This window comes from Limulus polyphemus, unplaced genomic scaffold (genome assembly GCF_000517525.1).
Source record: "Limulus polyphemus unplaced genomic scaffold, Limulus_polyphemus-2.1.2 Scaffold1217, whole genome shotgun sequence".
Taxonomy (NCBI): Eukaryota; Metazoa; Arthropoda; class Merostomata; order Xiphosura; family Limulidae; genus Limulus; species Limulus polyphemus.
The window spans coordinates 5,364-24,274 of NW_013666827.1; the positions used below are offsets into that span (position 1 = coordinate 5,364).

Genomic DNA, 18,911 nt, shown 5'->3' on the forward strand with positions numbered 1-18,911 from the left:
ATATATCTTATTAATTGTGGTTTTGTGCTGTTTTAAAATAGACTCGAAGTGATTAATTCAATGTGTAAAATCAAGCAAGAAAAACCTAACAAGCTGAAACAAATTAATTTATAAGAATAATTAAATAGAAAGCTCCAACACTTTTAATTCGTTAAAATTAAACAAGAAAAACAATTTTTGTATCTGGAGAAGTAATCCAGAATAGTTCAGTTTAAGCAAACTTTTCAAAAAGAAGAAAAATTTACATGCCCAGTAACTTGGCAGTAATTCTGAAGGCTTATAACACTAAAAACTAGGTTTTGATACCAATGATGGTCATACCATTAGGTAGCTTTGTGCTTAATGAAACAAACGGGAAAACTTGTATATTAGTAGTTTTATAATGTCTTAAACATAATATGTCCATCATGCTGTAATGGTACGTGTTGTTTTTCACACTGTTTTATTTTTTATTTAATTCGTATCTGTAATTCTATATTGTTAAGTAAGTCAGTAAAATTGAAATGTGTTTGTATGGTGAAATTGCTTCTCGGGTATCCCCTGGTGGGACAGCAGTAAATCTTCGGATTTACAACACTAAAATCAGAAGTTCGATTCCCCTGGGTGGACACAGCGGATAGCCCGATGTGGCTTTGCTATACGAAAACAAATGCACACACGCTTCTTGGGATGAACTTTTATATTTTGCACATGTGCGTGTTTATTTGAAATTGATATGCTGTTAAATTTCATTTTATAAGAAAGCCAAAACAGTTCTATATGATAAACATGCTTGTTCTCAAAATAAATTGTGTGTTTAAAATTGAAGATAATTTTGATACTTCCAAGTGTCTGTGGTAGTTTGCCTAATACAGAAAGATGCTACTGTAAAAAAAACGCTTAAAGGATTGTTGTAAGCTTTCATTTTTACTGTGATATGTGACTAACTCATAGTTTATTCACAGTTGGTGATTGTTATGGCTCTAAAGCCTATTTTAGCCCACGAGTAATTGAAACTGGGTTTATTCAAATAATTTGAAACTTGTAAATATTTTTACTGAGTGTTTTTATCACTATGTGTGTGTGTGTGTGTGTGTGTGTGTGTTTATATATATATATATATGACTAAGGAGTTTATGAAATTTGAATGATACTACAGTTATCCATTACCTTTTTTTTATAGACCGAGCATCAAGATTACTGTGAAGTGTGCCAACAAGGGGGTGAAATCATTCTATGTGACACCTGTCCTCGAGCCTATCACTTGGTCTGTTTGGACCCAGAGCTTGAAGAGGCTCCTGAGGGGAAATGGAGTTGTCCACATTGTGTATGTATTAGTTGTTATCGTAGCTGTCATGTTAAGTGGCTAACCTTGACTCAACTCTGAACTTAGTGAATGAAGGGAAAAAAGGCCTACTGTTTTAGTACTAGAGTTTACTCAGCTATTAGTTGGCCTAGAAAGTATTAGATTTTGAACTTTTCATATGGGGAGTTTCTAAAGGAGTGGTTTACAAAAAAGAATCACATCTTGAACTTCTACTATTGAATATATTCACAGAACAAGAAAAGTGCATGATCTTATTTTATGGCTAGCTTTTTGTGCTTTAGTAAGAAAAACACGTTGAATTTTTTATTCTGTAAAAAATTCGAAGAAAAATGGAATGGTCGGTTTTAAAGGCATTTAAGAAAACAAAATGACAAAAAGCACTTGTATCTAAAGAACCTAATGCTTGTTCCAAAGAGCCTGCTTTTTTCTTTCTTTCGTCAGACATTGTAAAGTAGTATGTGAAACATATTACGTAGACTTAGTAATTAGTGTAACTAATGTTTCAGTGTTGCAGTTGTGGCAGGAACATTTTTTTTTTTATTTAGGAGGGAGAAGATGTCCAAGAGCAAGAAGACGATGAACACATGGAGTTCTGCCGGGTATGCAAAGATGGTGGAGAACTGTTGTGTTGTGATAGTTGCCCATCAGCTTATCACACTTTTTGCCTGAATCCCCCCTTGAAGAACATTCCTGATGGAGAATGGCATTGCCCTCGCTGTGCCGTAAGCCCCTAAATAACTTCTCTAATGTTGGCTCACCTGTATTGATATGTTAAAGAATCTCCTGTCTATTTTGACAAAAAAAAAAACATCATAGCCCTGCATTTTGAGGGATTTAGATGTTTCTGCCTTAAATCAGTTCTGGCTAACAAATGAAAAACCAAATGAATTTTGGTAAATTCTGTAGCTGCTTTACGTGTTCAATTTTCCTCCAGTGATTGAGTCAAGGTTTTGCCCAAAACATTCATGACAATCTTGTAAATTGGTAAACAGTGATCCAGTTTGTTGTTTTATCTGTTGGAGAAAAAAAAATTTGTGTTTTTTGCCTGACAATTTAATTATTAAAAATTGATCAATAGGACAAACATTTGAATATTAACAAATGTTTTGTCTTTTTGCAGTGCTGATTCTCCTCTCCAGTTTTTGTAGAAGAAGCGGGTTTTCTAGCTTATCTTTTATTGATACGTAGGATATGGTTATTCAAAATGACTTTTCTAAACCCTTTATCTTTTAATGCTTGTTCATAATATTTGTAAGTGACCACTCTTAAGATAAACACTAAATGAAATATTGGAATTTCCTCAATGCTTTAATGCTCTTGTGAATCTCATCGTTCCAGTCTTGTGAATTGTTCATGGAACATTAATGGATCGGCCCTCAGGTTTTTGAGCCAGAAAAATTCAAACAAAACAATTTTGCTATAAACAGATGTTATAATGTTGTTATTAAATATTTCATTGCACTAACCTCTTTACCCCAAAATTAAATTGTAGAACAGAGATGATGCTAAGTGTGTTTTAAAACCTAGTCATTGTTCTAGCCCTAATCCTATCATCTTATCAGCTTTTTTAGCAACCTGAACAATCTAGAAATATAATCAAATCTTAGCTAGTGAATGGAAACTAAACTACCAGAAGATGACTTGTATAACATGTAAAAAAAGAGTTTGGTATGGTTTTTCGCAATGCTGATTGAATGAGAGAATTAATTTTGTGTATATGCTCTTTCACGATCATTATTTTATACTTAAGAGATATATGAAATATATCAGGCTTGTTAATACTATAAGGAACATTGATAACAAAGCAAGATATAAAATTAAATTGGTAACAGATCAGGAAACATTAGTTTGTTTTCTGTTTTTCATAAAGTGAGATTAGATTTTATGGTTTTATGGTAGTGATGCGTTGAAATGTGCTAAACATTGTAATGATTGTGTGTTTCACTTCACTGTGCTATCAAAGATTCAGTTTTTTTCATATACATATATTAGCATCAAGTGAACTAAGCATTAAAAAGAATCTCTCAAGCTTGAAATCATTTTCTTTTCTCTTTTCATGCATTTTAATTTCCAGATGTTTTACTTTTTGATATTACCATAGTTGTTCATATTCATGTCATTCACATTACTTAGGTTTCTATTTTTAAATTTATTTCTGGAAATGAGTATTGTCATTCTTATAAAATGGTATGTGCTTTCTTCTTTTTATTGAAATATTTAAAATCTTAAGTAAATTTGACTTGATTTTATTACCAGGAAAGAAAAAAAAAATTGTTGAATCTATGTGATTTCTGAGGCTCGGAGTCCTTGTTTGTTGATAGATATTCTTCATTTAAGGACTCGTATATAAGAAATTTTTAAATGAAATAATCATTAATTTTTGTACTGAGAAAGTACTGTTTTCCATGTTGAACATAATTTCTTCTTGATCTTAAAGGCAGAACCATTAAAAGGAAAGGTCAATAAAATCCTGACTTGGCGATGGGCTGAAACTTCCAAGCCCGAAAGTGAAGAGAGTAAAAAGGAGGAAGGAGAAAAAGATGACATTCCTGCAACCCAACCCTCCACCAGCAAGAAGAATCGCCAAAAACCAATGCGTGAATTTTTTGTAAAGTGGGCTGATAAGTCTTACTGGCATTGTTCTTGGGTGTCAGAACTACAGGTATGTACTGGGATTACTACTGAAACTGTGGACATAAATTATAATTAGAGATGAGATGTAGTTTTTATTTTTAGCTCTTGCACTGAAGTATTCATTTAAACTTCACGTGGTGCAGAATAGTAAATAGTCTATTGTGAAACACTGCAGAAAAAAAAATCTTACATTAATATCACAAAATTTTATATTGTATCACAGCATGAGTCTTTATCCCTTTTTGGACCAGAGGGGTATCATTGATATCCCCGATACACATGAAAAACAAGAAATAAAGTATTTCCCTGGGGCCACCCAGTGGCACAGTGGTATGTCTGCGGACTTACAACGTTAGAATCCGGGTTTCGATACCCGTGGTGGGCAGAGCACAGATAGCCCATTGTATAGCTTTGTGCTTAATTAGAAACAAACAAATTTACCTGGGTCATCATTTTTTTGCTGTCAATGACACTTAACTTTACTTTTTTATACTAATGGTACTACTGCACTGAATGATTTTTTAATTTAATTAAATAATGCACCAAAGAGCACAGAATAATATCATACAAAAAGCAGACAATGTCTTATAACTACACAGTTTTTCTGGCTTTCTAACTATACAACAAGAGCTGTTAAAAGTTCATCTAAACTCATTGATGTGTTTCCCTTGAGAATAAAACTTGAACTGAAAACAAAATAGACAAATCTCTGTATAGAAAACAATGTAATATAATACGTCATTTGATAGATTAAAATGTGGCTTCCTATTGGTTATAAATAATATAGTATTAAACATCAGAAAAACTATTGTAAATTTCTGAAAGAGAAAATGTGATAGGTGGTCATGCAAGTGTGGTCTGATTTTTTTATTTGATTGGCTCTGTAAACAAATAAGATTGAAGGCTATGAAAATTATGCTTTGCCTGAACAATGACGATATTATAATGAACAATTTACATTAAATTTGGTACTTCTTGGAGGAGTGGTAAATAAGAGAAAGGTGATTGCCTAGAGAAAATGTCAGTTCTCCTACTAGGGGAAATTCAGGATTTTTTTTTAAATAATGCCTTATAAAACTGATATGTATTTAAAATTGGGATCATTAGCTACATTTTTAGGCTAAATGTATTCATATAGTATGATAAGAAAGTAGTATAATTAAATTATGAATGTAACTCACTAAAACCTCTTGACCAGCACAGAAAAAGATGCCTGTGGCAAGAGGGTTAAGTGTTGTAAACTTTGTTTTATAATCCTTTATTCACCTCTGTTGAAACCACAGGCATCTAACATGTCAACAAACCACAAATTATTGCTAAAGCTAAAAAAAGCTAAGTTAGAAAGTTTTATATCCAACTGTTTTTAGCTGAGCATCATTGTTAATTGTTCAGACCACATGCTATAACATCATAAAAGGCCGGCAATGCAGGGCTTTAGGATTAAAATCATCAACAGAGAAAGAAAATGACTTGAAAGACAGGACATTGACTATTATAGTAACAAAGTGATAGTGTCTGATAGCCATTATAAACTTGTACTTTGGAATGAGCAGAAAAATTGTAAAGAAAATTTAACATTTTTCTTGGAGTCTTTTGGATCTGTATATAAAATAAAATTGTAAAATTGTTTTTATATTTCTTTGTGAATTTCACAAAAACAAATGTCACATAATTCTAAAATATTTTTAGCAAGAAAATATTAAAAGAGAATTGTAATTTTTATTCAAATTTTGAAATGTGAGATACGAGTGTGCACTTGGTACGTGAAAGGCACACGCTGTTCATGACAAGGGTAAGACATTGTCAAATCTTTTGAACTTCAAGTTGCAAATGATTGTTTCAAGCCATGTGAAAGAAAAGTTTTAAAGTTACTTTAATAAAATGTGCTGTCTAATTTTGTAGGTGTAAGTTTTAAAGCATTGTTTCAAGAGGAGTTATTATGATCCAGGTTTACCCAGACACCAAAATTTTTTTTATTTACCTTTTGATTCTGAGCACCTTAAAACTACAAGCTATAATCTATAATTCATAAAAGAGAAACTTTTTTTTTTAAATCAAAATGTTTCCCTTTAAAATTCATTGATTGATTATAGATAATAGATTATAGATTATATTTTGAAATGTTTGCAACATGTAGAGATTACTTTTGATACAAAATTTAGAAAAAAAATTATTTAGTTGTTATACTTGGAAAAATTTTGCTATTTGGTAACAGACTTAGTTTTCAACAAAATCCTGAGGATTCAGTGTTCATATCACATTGCTACAATAACAAGCTTTACCCTTATGTGCACTATAACCGAAACCATATAATATCACTGTTAGTGGCGGGTACTGTTAACTAGCTGCCTTTCCTGTAGTGTATAAGTACAAAATTAGGACAGCTACTTGCAGATCATCCTCGTGTAGCTATACATAAACATTCTAAAACAATATAATTCCTAAAGTGGTAGATTTCACTATGAATTTTCATTGTCTCTTTTCCAGGTTTCCACAGTCACTTTCAAAATTAAATGTCTTTAGAAACCGAGTCAGTCATTAGAATAGTAGTAAACTACTTGATACATGTTTCGGGTTAAACTGCTTGTCCCATTAGTTAGTGATAACATTGTATTGAGTTTAAAATACTGGTAAGTACCTTGTTGACTGTTGATGACAAAACCTTGTCAAAACGTTGTACACTTGCTGTTATGTTAAAATTATATTAAAGTTTTTCTTCATTACCTATTCAAGCCATCTCCAAGCATTAGTATCAAGTGTAAAATACTAGTAAATATAAGGTTGACTGTTTGAACCATTAACTTAGATTGTTTAGTTAGTGATACACTGTATCAAGTGTAAAATACTGGTAAGTATATTGTTGACTGTTTGAACCATTAACTCAGTTTGTTTAGTTAGTGATACATTGTATCAAGTGTAAAATACTGGTAAGTATATTGTTGACTGTTTGAACCATTAACTTAGTTTGTTTAGTCAGTGATACATTGTATCAAGTGTAAAATACTGGTAAGTATATTGTTGACTGTTTGAACCATTAACTCAGTTTGTTTAGTTAGTGATACATTGTATCAAGTGTAAAATACTGGTAAGTATATTGTTGACTGTTTGAACCATTAACTAAGTTTGTTTTGCTAATTAGTTTTGAATATGTACTTGCTTTGCAGAAAATGTTTAGCAACTTAGTTCGAGCAGTTGTAGTTATACTTAAAAAAGGAGAATACGTTAGACCAGTAAAACTCTAAGCATAGAACTATATTTGAACATTAAGCTTCTACTTTGAGGGAGAATGTTTTTCATGGTATATAGCCATTTCAGTATTTATCCATTAGAATTAACTAGAGTTCAAGGAAGGAAGATGGGCAGAGTATTACCTTTTTTATTGACTGTAGGGTTTTTTATGAATTCTTGTCAGTTTTTTTTTATGTGCCTGTCTTCCTCGTGTTAAAAACCAGCTGATATTCAGCAAAGTGTGTTTTTAGCTATGTTCTAACATGGATCTGGTGCACTTTGTCTCTGTTGTCCTTTCAAAAGCTCAGTCAGTTGGTGACATCTGGGTGTAAGCTTGTGAACTAACTTCTCAAAATGGTACAATTGATTATCTACATGGGTATACCTGGATTCTGATTGGGCTATTTCGAGATATTGGAACACATTTTTCAAAATTTGCTATGGATTGTATGGGTATGTTCATTATTCCACTGGAACAAAGCATTTTTGTCTTCCGTTGGGACAGCAGTAAGTTTATGGACTTACAACACTAAAATCTGGGGTTTGATTCCCTGTGGAGGACACAGCAGATAGCCCAGTGTAGTTTTGCTCTTAAAGGATTTTGCTGCTAACCAAGAACTTCACCATTGTTTCTGGAACATTCTCATCTAAGACTTGATATTCATAGATATTTAAACATGTATAAGTTTCACTGTTTGATCCTAGACCCACACCATGCAATCCCCACCAAAGTCTTTAACAATTTCTGCAATGCAGTCGCTTGTTTGTCTTCATTCATCCAGATTCAATTTCTGCCACTTTGTAAATATTAATGTGAAGTGCCTGTTATCAGTTCACAGAAATTGTGATAACTTGTCAAAATTGCATTGCCAAACAAAAGAGTACCAAACATAATATGACTTACATACTTCATTCTGTTCATGGAGAGCATGTTATGTCCATTCACATGTGACTACAGTTAATTTCTTGTGCAGGTGAATTCTGACACTATCATAATCTTAACAGTTAGAAGACTTGGTACATTATTAAGTTTCTAAAAGCATTCTATAGTCTTAACCTTGATCAAGGATTGCCACTATTTTTATGATTTACTGTATTTTTCGGTGTATAAGACACACTTTTTTTACCCCAAAATTTTATGTCAAATCAAGTGCCTTGATTTTTACTCAGTGTGTTCACTTGTATGTTGTGTGTACCAGGTTGTTTCTGCTATCACTTACTATGCATATACAGAATTAATATTTTTCCTTGAACATTTGTTTGGTTTTAGAAAGCTTTCTAATAAAAATGGCGACTACATGCTTGAATAATGAGTGAAAAAAAAAGCTATAGTCCTTACATTTTCTACTAAGCTGTCTTCTCTTGGGTAATAGTTTTACAAATAACATGATTGGTAGTTTCCATTGGTTAACATAAAAAATGTTTTATTTTTTATTTTTAAACTATTTACAATGAGTAGTTAGTTTAGTATATTAAATTCTTGAAATAGGGGGTTTGTCAAACACCTATTTCTGTACTTTTCTAGAATGCTCTGAAGTTCAAAAAGTAATACATTTAAATTGTTCTGTAAAAATCTGAAAGGATGAGCGTGATTAAGTAAGTCTGTTTGTAGAGTAAACATTATAGCTTGTTATTAGAAGTTAACGATGTGACTGAACATTTAGATCAATATACACAGAAAGTGATTAAGTTTTAATTTATTCTTAAAATTTTTAGTCTTTGTTGGAAATAAATGTGATAATTTCATGCATTTGCAAAAGTATTCCAGTTTAATAATAAAAAAAATAATAATAATATTTTTTTTTTATGTGTTATGCATAGCTGGAGGTTTACCATCCATTTTTATACCGGATGTATTGTCGTAAAAATGACATGGATGAACCACCACCTCTGGATGATGGGAGTAGTGTCGATAACTACAAGAAAAGAGAAACACCTCGAGATGATCCACATAACCTCGAAGAAAGGTTTTATCGTTATGGAATCCAACCAGAATGGTTACAGATCCATAGAGTGATCAATCACAAGTAAGTAAAGAAGAAATAAAATAAGCAGGCTTTTTAAACATTGTGTTTTAGTAACAGAAGGATAAGATGCTTTTAAACTTTTCTTTATCATTTCTTATATTAAGGACTTTCAAAACAAATGAAAAGAATGTTGTTGTTTTAGTGTGAAGCCACGCAAAAGGCTGTATGTGCCACATCCACCATGTGGAGTAAAAATCTGGACTGACTTAACAACAGAAATTGATGTTTAAAATATTATGTCAGTACATTCTACTTAGTTTAAGATGGAATTAAAAGTAAAAAGAGGATTTAATTTATCACACACATACACGCTCAGATGGCTTGGTGCTAAGCTCGAGAGCTTATAATACTAAAATTCAGAGTTTGATCTCTTCATTGAACATAACGCACATAACTTATTGTGTAGTTTTGCGCTTAAAAACAAACAAACCGCTTATGTTCCAGAACACTGAAAGATAGCAGAACCATGTACCTCATCAAGTGGAGGGATCTACCATATGACCAGTCATCATGGGAATTTGGTGATAATGTTGGAGAGTTTGAAATTCCAGATTTGCAGAAAGCAATAGATGTCTACTGGGACCTCAGGTATGTGGAGAAAAAAGAAAGACAAATTGCATGTTTTAATTTTTTTTTTTCCCTTAAATAAATAATGAAAATTTGTTCGTCAGTTTAGTTTTACTGCCATTATATGAAAATGATGTTTGTGAATATTAGTATTGAATTTTTTTTTTTATAAGGATTTATTTGTACAGAATTTAATTTTTTAAAACTTGGGTAACAAATATATCCGAGATGGTAACCTTGGTTATGTTTTGCAGGAGTTCTGCAGAAGCAGGATATGTAAAGAAACCAAGCAAAGGAAAGGGCAAGAGCAAAAAGGCGAAGGACAAAGATCAGAAGCAGGAAGAGAGGGAAGATCCGGTACAAACCCAGGAGAAACCTACAGTTGATGTAAGTTAATGTTAATCTAAACTATTGGCTAGTGAAAGTTTATTTTGACTATTTTTTTTGCTAATAATTCACCACATTTTCTCATTTCAAATCAGAAATATATTTTTATTATTTGTGTATAATAACCTAAAGCGTAATGTCTAAAAATTAATTTCAAGCATCCTTCTCTTGCACTATTGAATAGAAATACAATTTTGTTTTCGACATCACCTGCTGAATGAAGTACTTGTACAACACCTTAGGATAACATGCAGTGGGGAAAATAATATTCCAAGTTTGTTTTGAATAAGATAAAATCTGCTATCTTTAGAAGTGATATTTGAAAGCTGTTTCTGGCAAGTGATATGGTAGAGTATTTAATTTTAATGTGATCCATATTCAAGGTGTAAATATTAGAAATTTGAGAAGAGGACTATAAACTTGAGTTGTTCAGTTGTTCAAGATCATTTAAAATGAAATGTGCAGTAGAATAACAAAGAAGAAAAACTTTATCAACATTTAGAAATATTCAAGTCCATTTGAGAAAATTATAATTCTTTAAAATATACTTCAGAGTTGTGAACTTTTACGGAAGAGTATCCATGTTTTATAATTTTTTTTGTTTGTTTATAGCCAAGAAAGAAGTACGAAAAGCAACCAGATTATATCGATGCTACAGGTGGTGAGCTCCATCCTTACCAGCTGGAAGGTGTGAACTGGCTGAGATTTTCTTGGGCTAATAAAACGGACATCATTCTTGCTGATGAAATGGGTTTAGGAAAAACTATTCAGACAATTGTGTTTCTCTATTCCCTCTTTAAAGAGGTAAGGTTAGGTTACACTGACTTTGTTGGCTTTCAGAGACTAGCAAAAACAGTTGTATTTGCCATCTTTATAGTATTACAGTATGCTAAATTCTACTACCCAAACTCTTTTTTTATAAATGAGAATTTGACCTCATCTCAACAGAACATCAAACAGCCGAGACAAATAAGTAGTAACAGTTTTATCTTTCACGGTAATTATTTTGATGGGGCCATATATTTATTTCTCATTTTAATAGCAATACATTAAATACGAGTCCTGGCAAATACAGCTTAATCTACATATTGATGATGTTAAAGACATAATCAACACATATCTCATTCTTTACAAAATAAATTTTAACAAGGTTGTTTAAAGACGAGTTAATCATGATTGTGGCTATGAGCAGATGAAAACAGAAACAAATCAAAGCTATGGTTCAGTTAGAAACAGTAGTGATTTTTGTTACACAAGTATTGCTTCTGTTATAATGTTTGAAAAGATGTAAAAGTAATTTACTGTAGAAATCATCGATTACCAGCACAGGTACATTACGTACCAATAGTTTGTATATTAGATCACATTTACATATGAGCACATTTGAATCTAATGCCTTAAAAAATTGCTTATTAGATTATTTTTTTCTTAGAACAATAAATATAGAGAGATGTACTTAATTCATGTGGACCATATACGTCTGTTTTTGTTTCTTCATAATATGAGGGTTAAGCAACAGGAGGGATATTTTTTTTATAAAAAAAATAAATAAATAACTATACGAGTTATTTATACTTTGATATTTGTAATTGTTCATGAAGCATGAATTTATATATGTCTTTCTATTTTCCTAGGGTCACTGTCGAGGTCCATTCTTAATCAGTGCCCCGCTTTCGACTATAATCAACTGGGAGAGGGAATTTGAGATGTGGGCTCCAGACATGTATGTAGTGACGTATATCGGTGACAAAGACAGCAGATCAGTAATTCGAGAGCACGAGTTATCTTTTGAAGAAGGAGCAATTAGAATTGGACCAAAGGCATCTAAACTTAGGGTGTGTGTGTATTTCTTTGGGATCATATTTATCAGGTTGTTTTGAGATAAATAAATATAGTTACATACTACTAAATAATAAAATGTGTAAATTATAATGAAAATGTTTAGTAAAAAAAAATATATATATACAAGTAAGGTTAAGTTCTTTTGTTTAACTTTATTTTTCTGAGGAAACTAAAATTCTCTTAGAAACTTATTGTGTTATATCTCCTTAGCATGTGTTCTTGAAGTGTTGTGGGTATGTTATCAGTAATGTTCTTTTTATTTCCATTTATAGAAAGATTATCCTGTAAAATTTAATGTCTTGTTAACATCATATGAGCTAATCAGCATAGATGCAGCAACATTAGGTTCTGTAGACTGGCAAGTATTGGTTGTTGATGAAGCTCATCGACTGAAGAACAACCAGTCAAAAGTGAGTTTTTTCAAGATGTTCTTCCATTCATTTCTTTCAGTATGTAATTCTCTACGTTAATGTTGTGTATTGTTATTTAATAATTAAAGACTTGATCGAATAAGTTATCAATTTGAGACTATGTTTCAAATGTTTTCTCATGAATTTGTTTAGATACAAAAATTAGATGAAAAAGTTGCCCTTTCATAATTAGAATCAAAATTTTCTTCATTTTTTTTATTATAACTCTAATTATTATATATTTATCATAACTTCATGTTTCAGTTTTTCCGCATCTTGAACTCCTACAAGATAAACCACAAATTGCTGTTAACGGGAACTCCATTGCAGAATAACTTGGAGGAATTGTTTCATTTGTTGAACTTCATGAGTCCACACAGATTTAAGTGAGTTAATTTTTATTTTAAGTCTTCCGACATACTTTTTGTTTAGGGTTTAGTTTTTGAAAAATATCTTCAAAGCTAAGGTTTTCATGTTAAAATCATTTTATGATTGTTTTTGTTAAATATCATACAGCCCTTTTGGCTGATGTGTTTAGAAATTTAAAGGTATCTTTTTGCACAGAATAAATAACAAAATATATATATGTGTGATATTTTAGGTAGTTTCTAAGTATTTTGTTACTGCTGTATTTAAAGCATATCACTAATGTAATCCATATTATACTTTTAAATGTAGTCAATTTTAGTATATTGAACAGGATAGGTTTCTTGTAACCTTCGTGTGATGTGTATAAGTATTTAATACCCAGATATTTTCTTTATAGTTTTTCAAACTTAGTTTAATATCCATTTAAGCTTATTTGTGGCCTTAATCTACATCGTATATAAGTTTAAAAAATTTCTGTTGTAATTCCTTGTCAGTGATCTTCAAGGCTTCTTGAACGAGTTTGCAGACATAGCGAAAGAGGAGCAGGTGAAGAAACTGCATGATCTTCTTGGTCCTCATCTCCTTAGGAGACTAAAAGCTGATGTGTTGAAGGTACACCTCATATCAGTAAACTCCAAGCAACCAGCTAACTACTCCTTTATATCTTAGTACAGCAGTTTTAAGACAGAAATGAAACAATTTTGTTTGGTTACTTTAAATTATGTTCGTTACGAATTCTTTTGAGTATGCAGTTACTGTTTCTTAACAAAAGTTTTGGTTGTAGCTTTTATTTGTTTTAAATTTGTAATGTGCATATTTAGAAAAACATCGACTTTGTGATTGTTTATAGTAACGGCCATTATAGGTAGATAGATTTTCTGTTGATAAGTATTTTACTGCTAAGAAATGGGTAATTAATTGAAGATACCTGTTACTTAAAATGTCTGTACTTTGAAGGTGGCTGCTTATATTAACCTTTCCAACCAAGTGATACAAAAGTGCTTTTTTATTGCATAATTCTGTGAAACCCAAATATCTTTTAGCTTTATTTGCTATACAGAAACATTATAATTGGTGCCAAGTTTTTAGTTTTGTGAAGCTATTTCGTGATCATGATAAAATAAACACTTGTACAAGTATGTGCATTTTGCTACATTGTGTGATTGTGCTACTATTCATGGTTAGTCTTAATGGTAGCTGCCCTAGAGCTAACAGTCCACAGGTTTGTGGAATGGTGTTAATGTATATGAAACAAAAACTACTAATCCATCTGGTGGAAAGGATGAGAACATCAATTGTGAATTTTTATATGTATTTTTAAAACTATTTCTTGTAAATAATAATAATTTAATGTTTCTTAAAAGTTGTCATTTTGATGATATAGGAGACTGTTGTAAACTTGACATTGATAGGCTTTCTTTTAGCTATGAATATAACACTTTTACTTTGTTTTTGTATAAACTATTGTATTGGATATATTTATTCAAGGAAAAAAAAAAGTTCTGTTGCCTAAAGGAAAAATTTTTTTAATTCTTTTTTTTTTCCAGAATGTACCAGCCAAAAGTGAATTTATTGTGAGGGTTGAACTTTCACCAATGCAGAAGTAAGTGCCATGCTCTGGGAGTAGAAAAAAAATATTAAAACAGATACCTAGAACAAAACTTCAGTAAATTCTCTTTAGAATAGTAATTATGTACTAACTTAGAACATAAATTTCTTTTTTTATATAATAAAAAACTTTAAAATATATTAAATCTACAGTAATGACAGATTATAAATAGAAATAATTCCAGGTTTTTTAAAGAATGGTGTTTTATACTTCAGAGATTGGATGTTCACAAAGAAAATAAATAAAAGACTTGTGTGCTTAATCTATTTCACATCAGACAGGAAAACTAGGATGACAGTGTCCTTTAAATGTTAGAAATTTTGAGCTTTGTCTTCTGCCCAATAATAAGAGTCATAGATATGAATACCACTCTTTCTAATTTGCCTTCTGACCAATAAGAAGTCATAGATTTGAATACTAATTAATTACTTTAGAACACTTTTATAATTAGAGAAGAATGTATTCTAATATTCTGTTATAGCGTTATTTCTGTATACACATTTGTGCAGAAGAGCTAATTTTGTTTCAATTGTAATGTTATTGAATTTGTAGGTCGCGAGAATGGAAACATTAGAATACAGTACTATATAGCTCTTGAACTCTTAAATTTCTAATGAGTTTAAATGTTTGTTTTTAATTAGGAAATATTACAAGTATATTCTGACTCGAAATTTTGAAGCCCTGAATTCTAAAGGAGGTGGCCACCAAGTGTCTCTCCTTAATATTATGATGGACTTGAAAAAATGCTGCAATCATCCTTATTTGTTTCCTGCTGCAGCCATGGTTAGTAGACTTTTTTAGTTATGATTAACATTGGATTTAATCAAAATAATTTAAAACCATGAGTTTACAATCCGTATCTCTGAGTCATGTGAGAAATGATGGTCAACAGAGGTTTGTTACATTATAATCAATAACAATAAAATATTCTCTGTATATCTCTCTCATAAAATGGCACATTTGATAACATGACAGTGAAGGCTACTTTTGTCCAGCTATGATTAAAATTGATTTTCTGGTAGGTGCTAAACTTTAGTTTTCTTTTGAAATTTTGATATAGATAGTGTAAAGTATTTTAATTAATACTTTCTGAATAATAAAAGTAAAACTGGTAATCTGAAAGTTTTCTGGAAATTAATAATCAATTAATAATTAATCTGGTAATTATATAGTTTATCTTAAATATTTTAAAGATAGTAAAATAAATTTGTACTAGACAAAGTAATGGTTAAAACTACGGTTGTTGTCAATAGTCGATGTATTGAATCATTTTGTGTAATTTGTTCGTTTTTCCTGTTACAACACTCAAGAAATGGCAAAAAAACTGTGAATGAAAACACTCATTTTCTGTGTAAAATGTATAGAGTACTCCAGCAAAGCGAGATTAATTGTAATATTAAAAGTATTTTTGTTTACACTTTTTGTATGACTTATGGTGATGGAGTGGCTTAATTGGTAATTATAGGATTAAATGAATGTGAAACCAAATTATGGTTGTTGTTGTTGTCTCCTGATTTTTAAAACTATAGAGCAGAAATTTAGTAAAAAAAAACTGTTTGAACCTTGTATACTTGCAAAACATTTGAGGTGGGATAAAAAAAATACTAAATTGGAAAAAGTTACATTTCAAGAAACCAAAATAAAGTAGACTAGTTATTAGTTGTAATAGATTATTTTTTTATGTGTTGAATTTAGTATTAGAAATATTTGTAGTTATTTGTCTCTTTGAAGCATTTCTCAGAAAACTGGGCACTTATTTTAAAATTTTCAATTTTGATAAAATTTAATGTATTTATAGCTTGGTAAGGTTAATAAAAAGGTTTTCATGAACTATATATCCGTACTTGCGTGAAATATGCACCCTTATTTGCGTGAAGTATGCACCCTTATTTGCGTGAAGTATGCACCCTTATTTGCGTGAAATATGCACCCTTATTTGCGTGAAGTATGCACCCTTATTTGCGTGAAGTATGCACCCTTATTTGCGTGAAGTAGGCACCCTTATTTGCGTGAAGTATGCACCCTTATTTGCGTGAAGTATGCACCCTTATTTGTACATTTCAAAGATTGGACATGAAAACAAGTTATTACTATATCACTGAACCTGTAATAGTGTTTGTGGTTGTTACCAAATTATTGTTATCATTAAGACATAAAAACTGGATAATGTGTTTAATCTGAAATATACATCATATTTACACATCTATAACTCGTGTTTTTCAATCTTAAACATGCATCATATTTACACATTTATAACTCGTTTTTTTTTAAATCTTAAATATACATCATATTTACACATCTATAACTCGTGTTTTTTTTAATCTTAAATATGCATCATATTTACACATCTATAGCTCGTGTTTTTCCAATCTTAAATATACATCATATTTACACATTTATAACTCGTGTTTTTTTTAATCTTAGATATACATCATATTTACACATTTATAACTCGTGTTTTTTGCAGGAAGCACCTAAGTTACCCAATGGTGCTTATGAAGGTAACTCATTGACAAAAGCCTGTGGAAAGTTTATTGTGTTGGCCAAGATGATGAGACAACTAAGAGAAACTGGCCACAGAGTACTCATCTTCTCACAGGTAACTAATGATTAAACTTTACATCTTTTTTTACTTGATTTAAGTCAATTGTTTTAGCCCATGTTTCTGTTTTTTGTTTTGAGTGTGAATTTGTTGTACTTGTGATCTGGGTGGTTTGTGTTATTTACTCATTGCTCTATATGAACTTTTGTAGAAAAAGTTTTATCTTTTATAATTTATTATGACATGAATGGAATTGCCTGATTGTACTTTTGATTATTTACAGATTTTTGTTCAACATCTTGTTATGTTTCATTGATGACAATTTAATTGACAAAAATTAGCATCATGTTTGATGTTTGTTAACTATTGTCACCTAAATATTCCATATGGTTCTCTTCTTGATATCTTCTAACTATCGTTTTTTTTTTCTCATTTACATGATATATTTATTCACAGGTTTTTACTTTACTCAGTATATTGTACATAGCTAAAAGAATAAATTGTCCTGTAACAGATAATGTGTAAAATCGGGGATTTACTTCAGAAACCTCTGAATATTCACAATAACTTATTATCTGACAATAAACTTTAATATTCCATGTGTTTGTTCTGATGCTATAATTTAATAGGCTTTAAACTGTACCATTGAAAGTGTTTTACATATAAGTTGTAAAGATACAAGTTATAGAAGTAAAAATCAAACTCGGTCATTATGAATAGATCTTGGTTGGTTTAATTCTTAATGTTTGTGAATGAGTGACTTCATTTTTCTCCCAAAGTAGTAGAATGAAATTTTTCTGAGTTACAAGATATCAGTTACCGTAAGAATCTTGTTTGTGCTATTTTTGTTTAGTTTTTATTGTGAGCAAATATTTTGCCGGTAAAATATCGTGTATATTTTTTATACATTAAATTTTCATTGCTTTTTGGATCATAAGATATAATAATCTTTAATTAACAATAAAATTCTGTTTATAAAAAATACTTTTTTTTTTACCCCAGTTTGAAAAGATAGAACTGTAAAATATGTATTGTGAAATAATTTAAGGTATTTTAATGAATATTCAAAATCAGTGGCTTGTAAGAAAGTACACCCTAAAAAAGTATCCCTAATGCAGATATAACTTGTGAATAAAGATGTGTTTTATATTTATTTATTACAATGAAGTTTTTTTTTTTTACTCAGATGACAAAGATGTTGGACATTATGGAAGACTTTATTGAGTCCGAAGGTTACAAGTATGAAAGAATTGATGGGGGTATAACTGGCAACTTACGACAAGATGCAATTGATAGATTCAACGGTAAGTTTCATACACAATATTTCTCTGTATTCTAAAACACATCTCTTTGAATTATCTAACTTGTATGTTTGTAAGAGGAAGGTTTTTTTTGTAAATATAATTACAAATTAAATCCATAAGTAATTCTTAAACTTAGAAAGTTATATTATAATTTTTTTTTTATGAAAATGAAGAAACTTACCAGGATCACCACTAGTTGTGAGAGACTTTATGACTATAGTGTATAGTTACATAAATATTTTATGGTCCAAGAAGCTGTGTTATAGTTACATAAATAATTTATTATGGTCCAAGAAGCTGTGTTATAGTTACATAAATATTTTATTATGGTCCAAGAAGCTGTGTTATAATTACATAAATATTTTATTATGGTCCAAGAAGCTGTGTTATAGTTACATAAATATTTTATTATGGTCCAAGAAGCTGTGTTATAGTTACATAAATAATTTATTATGGTCCAAGAAGCTGTGTTATAGTTACATAAATAATTTATTATGGTCCAAGAAGCTGTGTTATAGTTACATAAATAATTTATTATGGTCCAAGAAGCTGTGTTATAGTTGCATAAATAATTTATTATGGTCCAAGAAGCTGTGTTATAGTTACATAAATAATTTATTATGGTCCAAGAAGCTGTGTTATAGTTACATAAATAATTTATTATGGTCCAAGAAGCTGTGTTATAG

The 18,911-nt window shown here is 30.5% G+C and overlaps 1 protein-coding gene across 3 annotated transcripts in view; it reads left to right on the forward strand.

The window, feature by feature from the left end:
* LOC106462656 (chromodomain-helicase-DNA-binding protein Mi-2 homolog) overlaps positions 1-18,911 on the forward strand; it is a 48,282-nt gene that overhangs the window by 2,506 nt on the left and 26,865 nt on the right. The window contains exons 4-18 of one of the 3 annotated variants that reach the window (XM_022389971.1): positions 1,163-1,306; positions 1,852-2,028; positions 3,744-3,968; positions 8,990-9,195; positions 9,640-9,783; positions 10,017-10,149; positions 10,762-10,953; positions 11,784-11,984; positions 12,264-12,401; positions 12,666-12,787; positions 13,265-13,382; positions 14,318-14,373; positions 15,021-15,162; positions 16,847-16,978; positions 18,108-18,225. In XM_022389971.1, the coding sequence (XP_022245679.1) occupies positions 1,163-1,306; positions 1,852-2,028; positions 3,744-3,968; positions 8,990-9,195; positions 9,640-9,783; positions 10,017-10,149; positions 10,762-10,953; positions 11,784-11,984; positions 12,264-12,401; positions 12,666-12,787; positions 13,265-13,382; positions 14,318-14,373; positions 15,021-15,162; positions 16,847-16,978; positions 18,108-18,225 (2,248 nt within the window). The remainder of the gene's footprint in view (positions 1-1,162; positions 1,307-1,851; positions 2,029-3,743; positions 3,969-8,989; positions 9,196-9,639; positions 9,784-10,016; positions 10,150-10,761; positions 10,954-11,783; positions 11,985-12,263; positions 12,402-12,665; positions 12,788-13,264; positions 13,383-14,317; positions 14,374-15,020; positions 15,163-16,846; positions 16,979-18,107; positions 18,226-18,911) is intronic. The other 2 variants (XM_022389970.1, XM_013922600.2) reach the window with 2 other exon arrangements.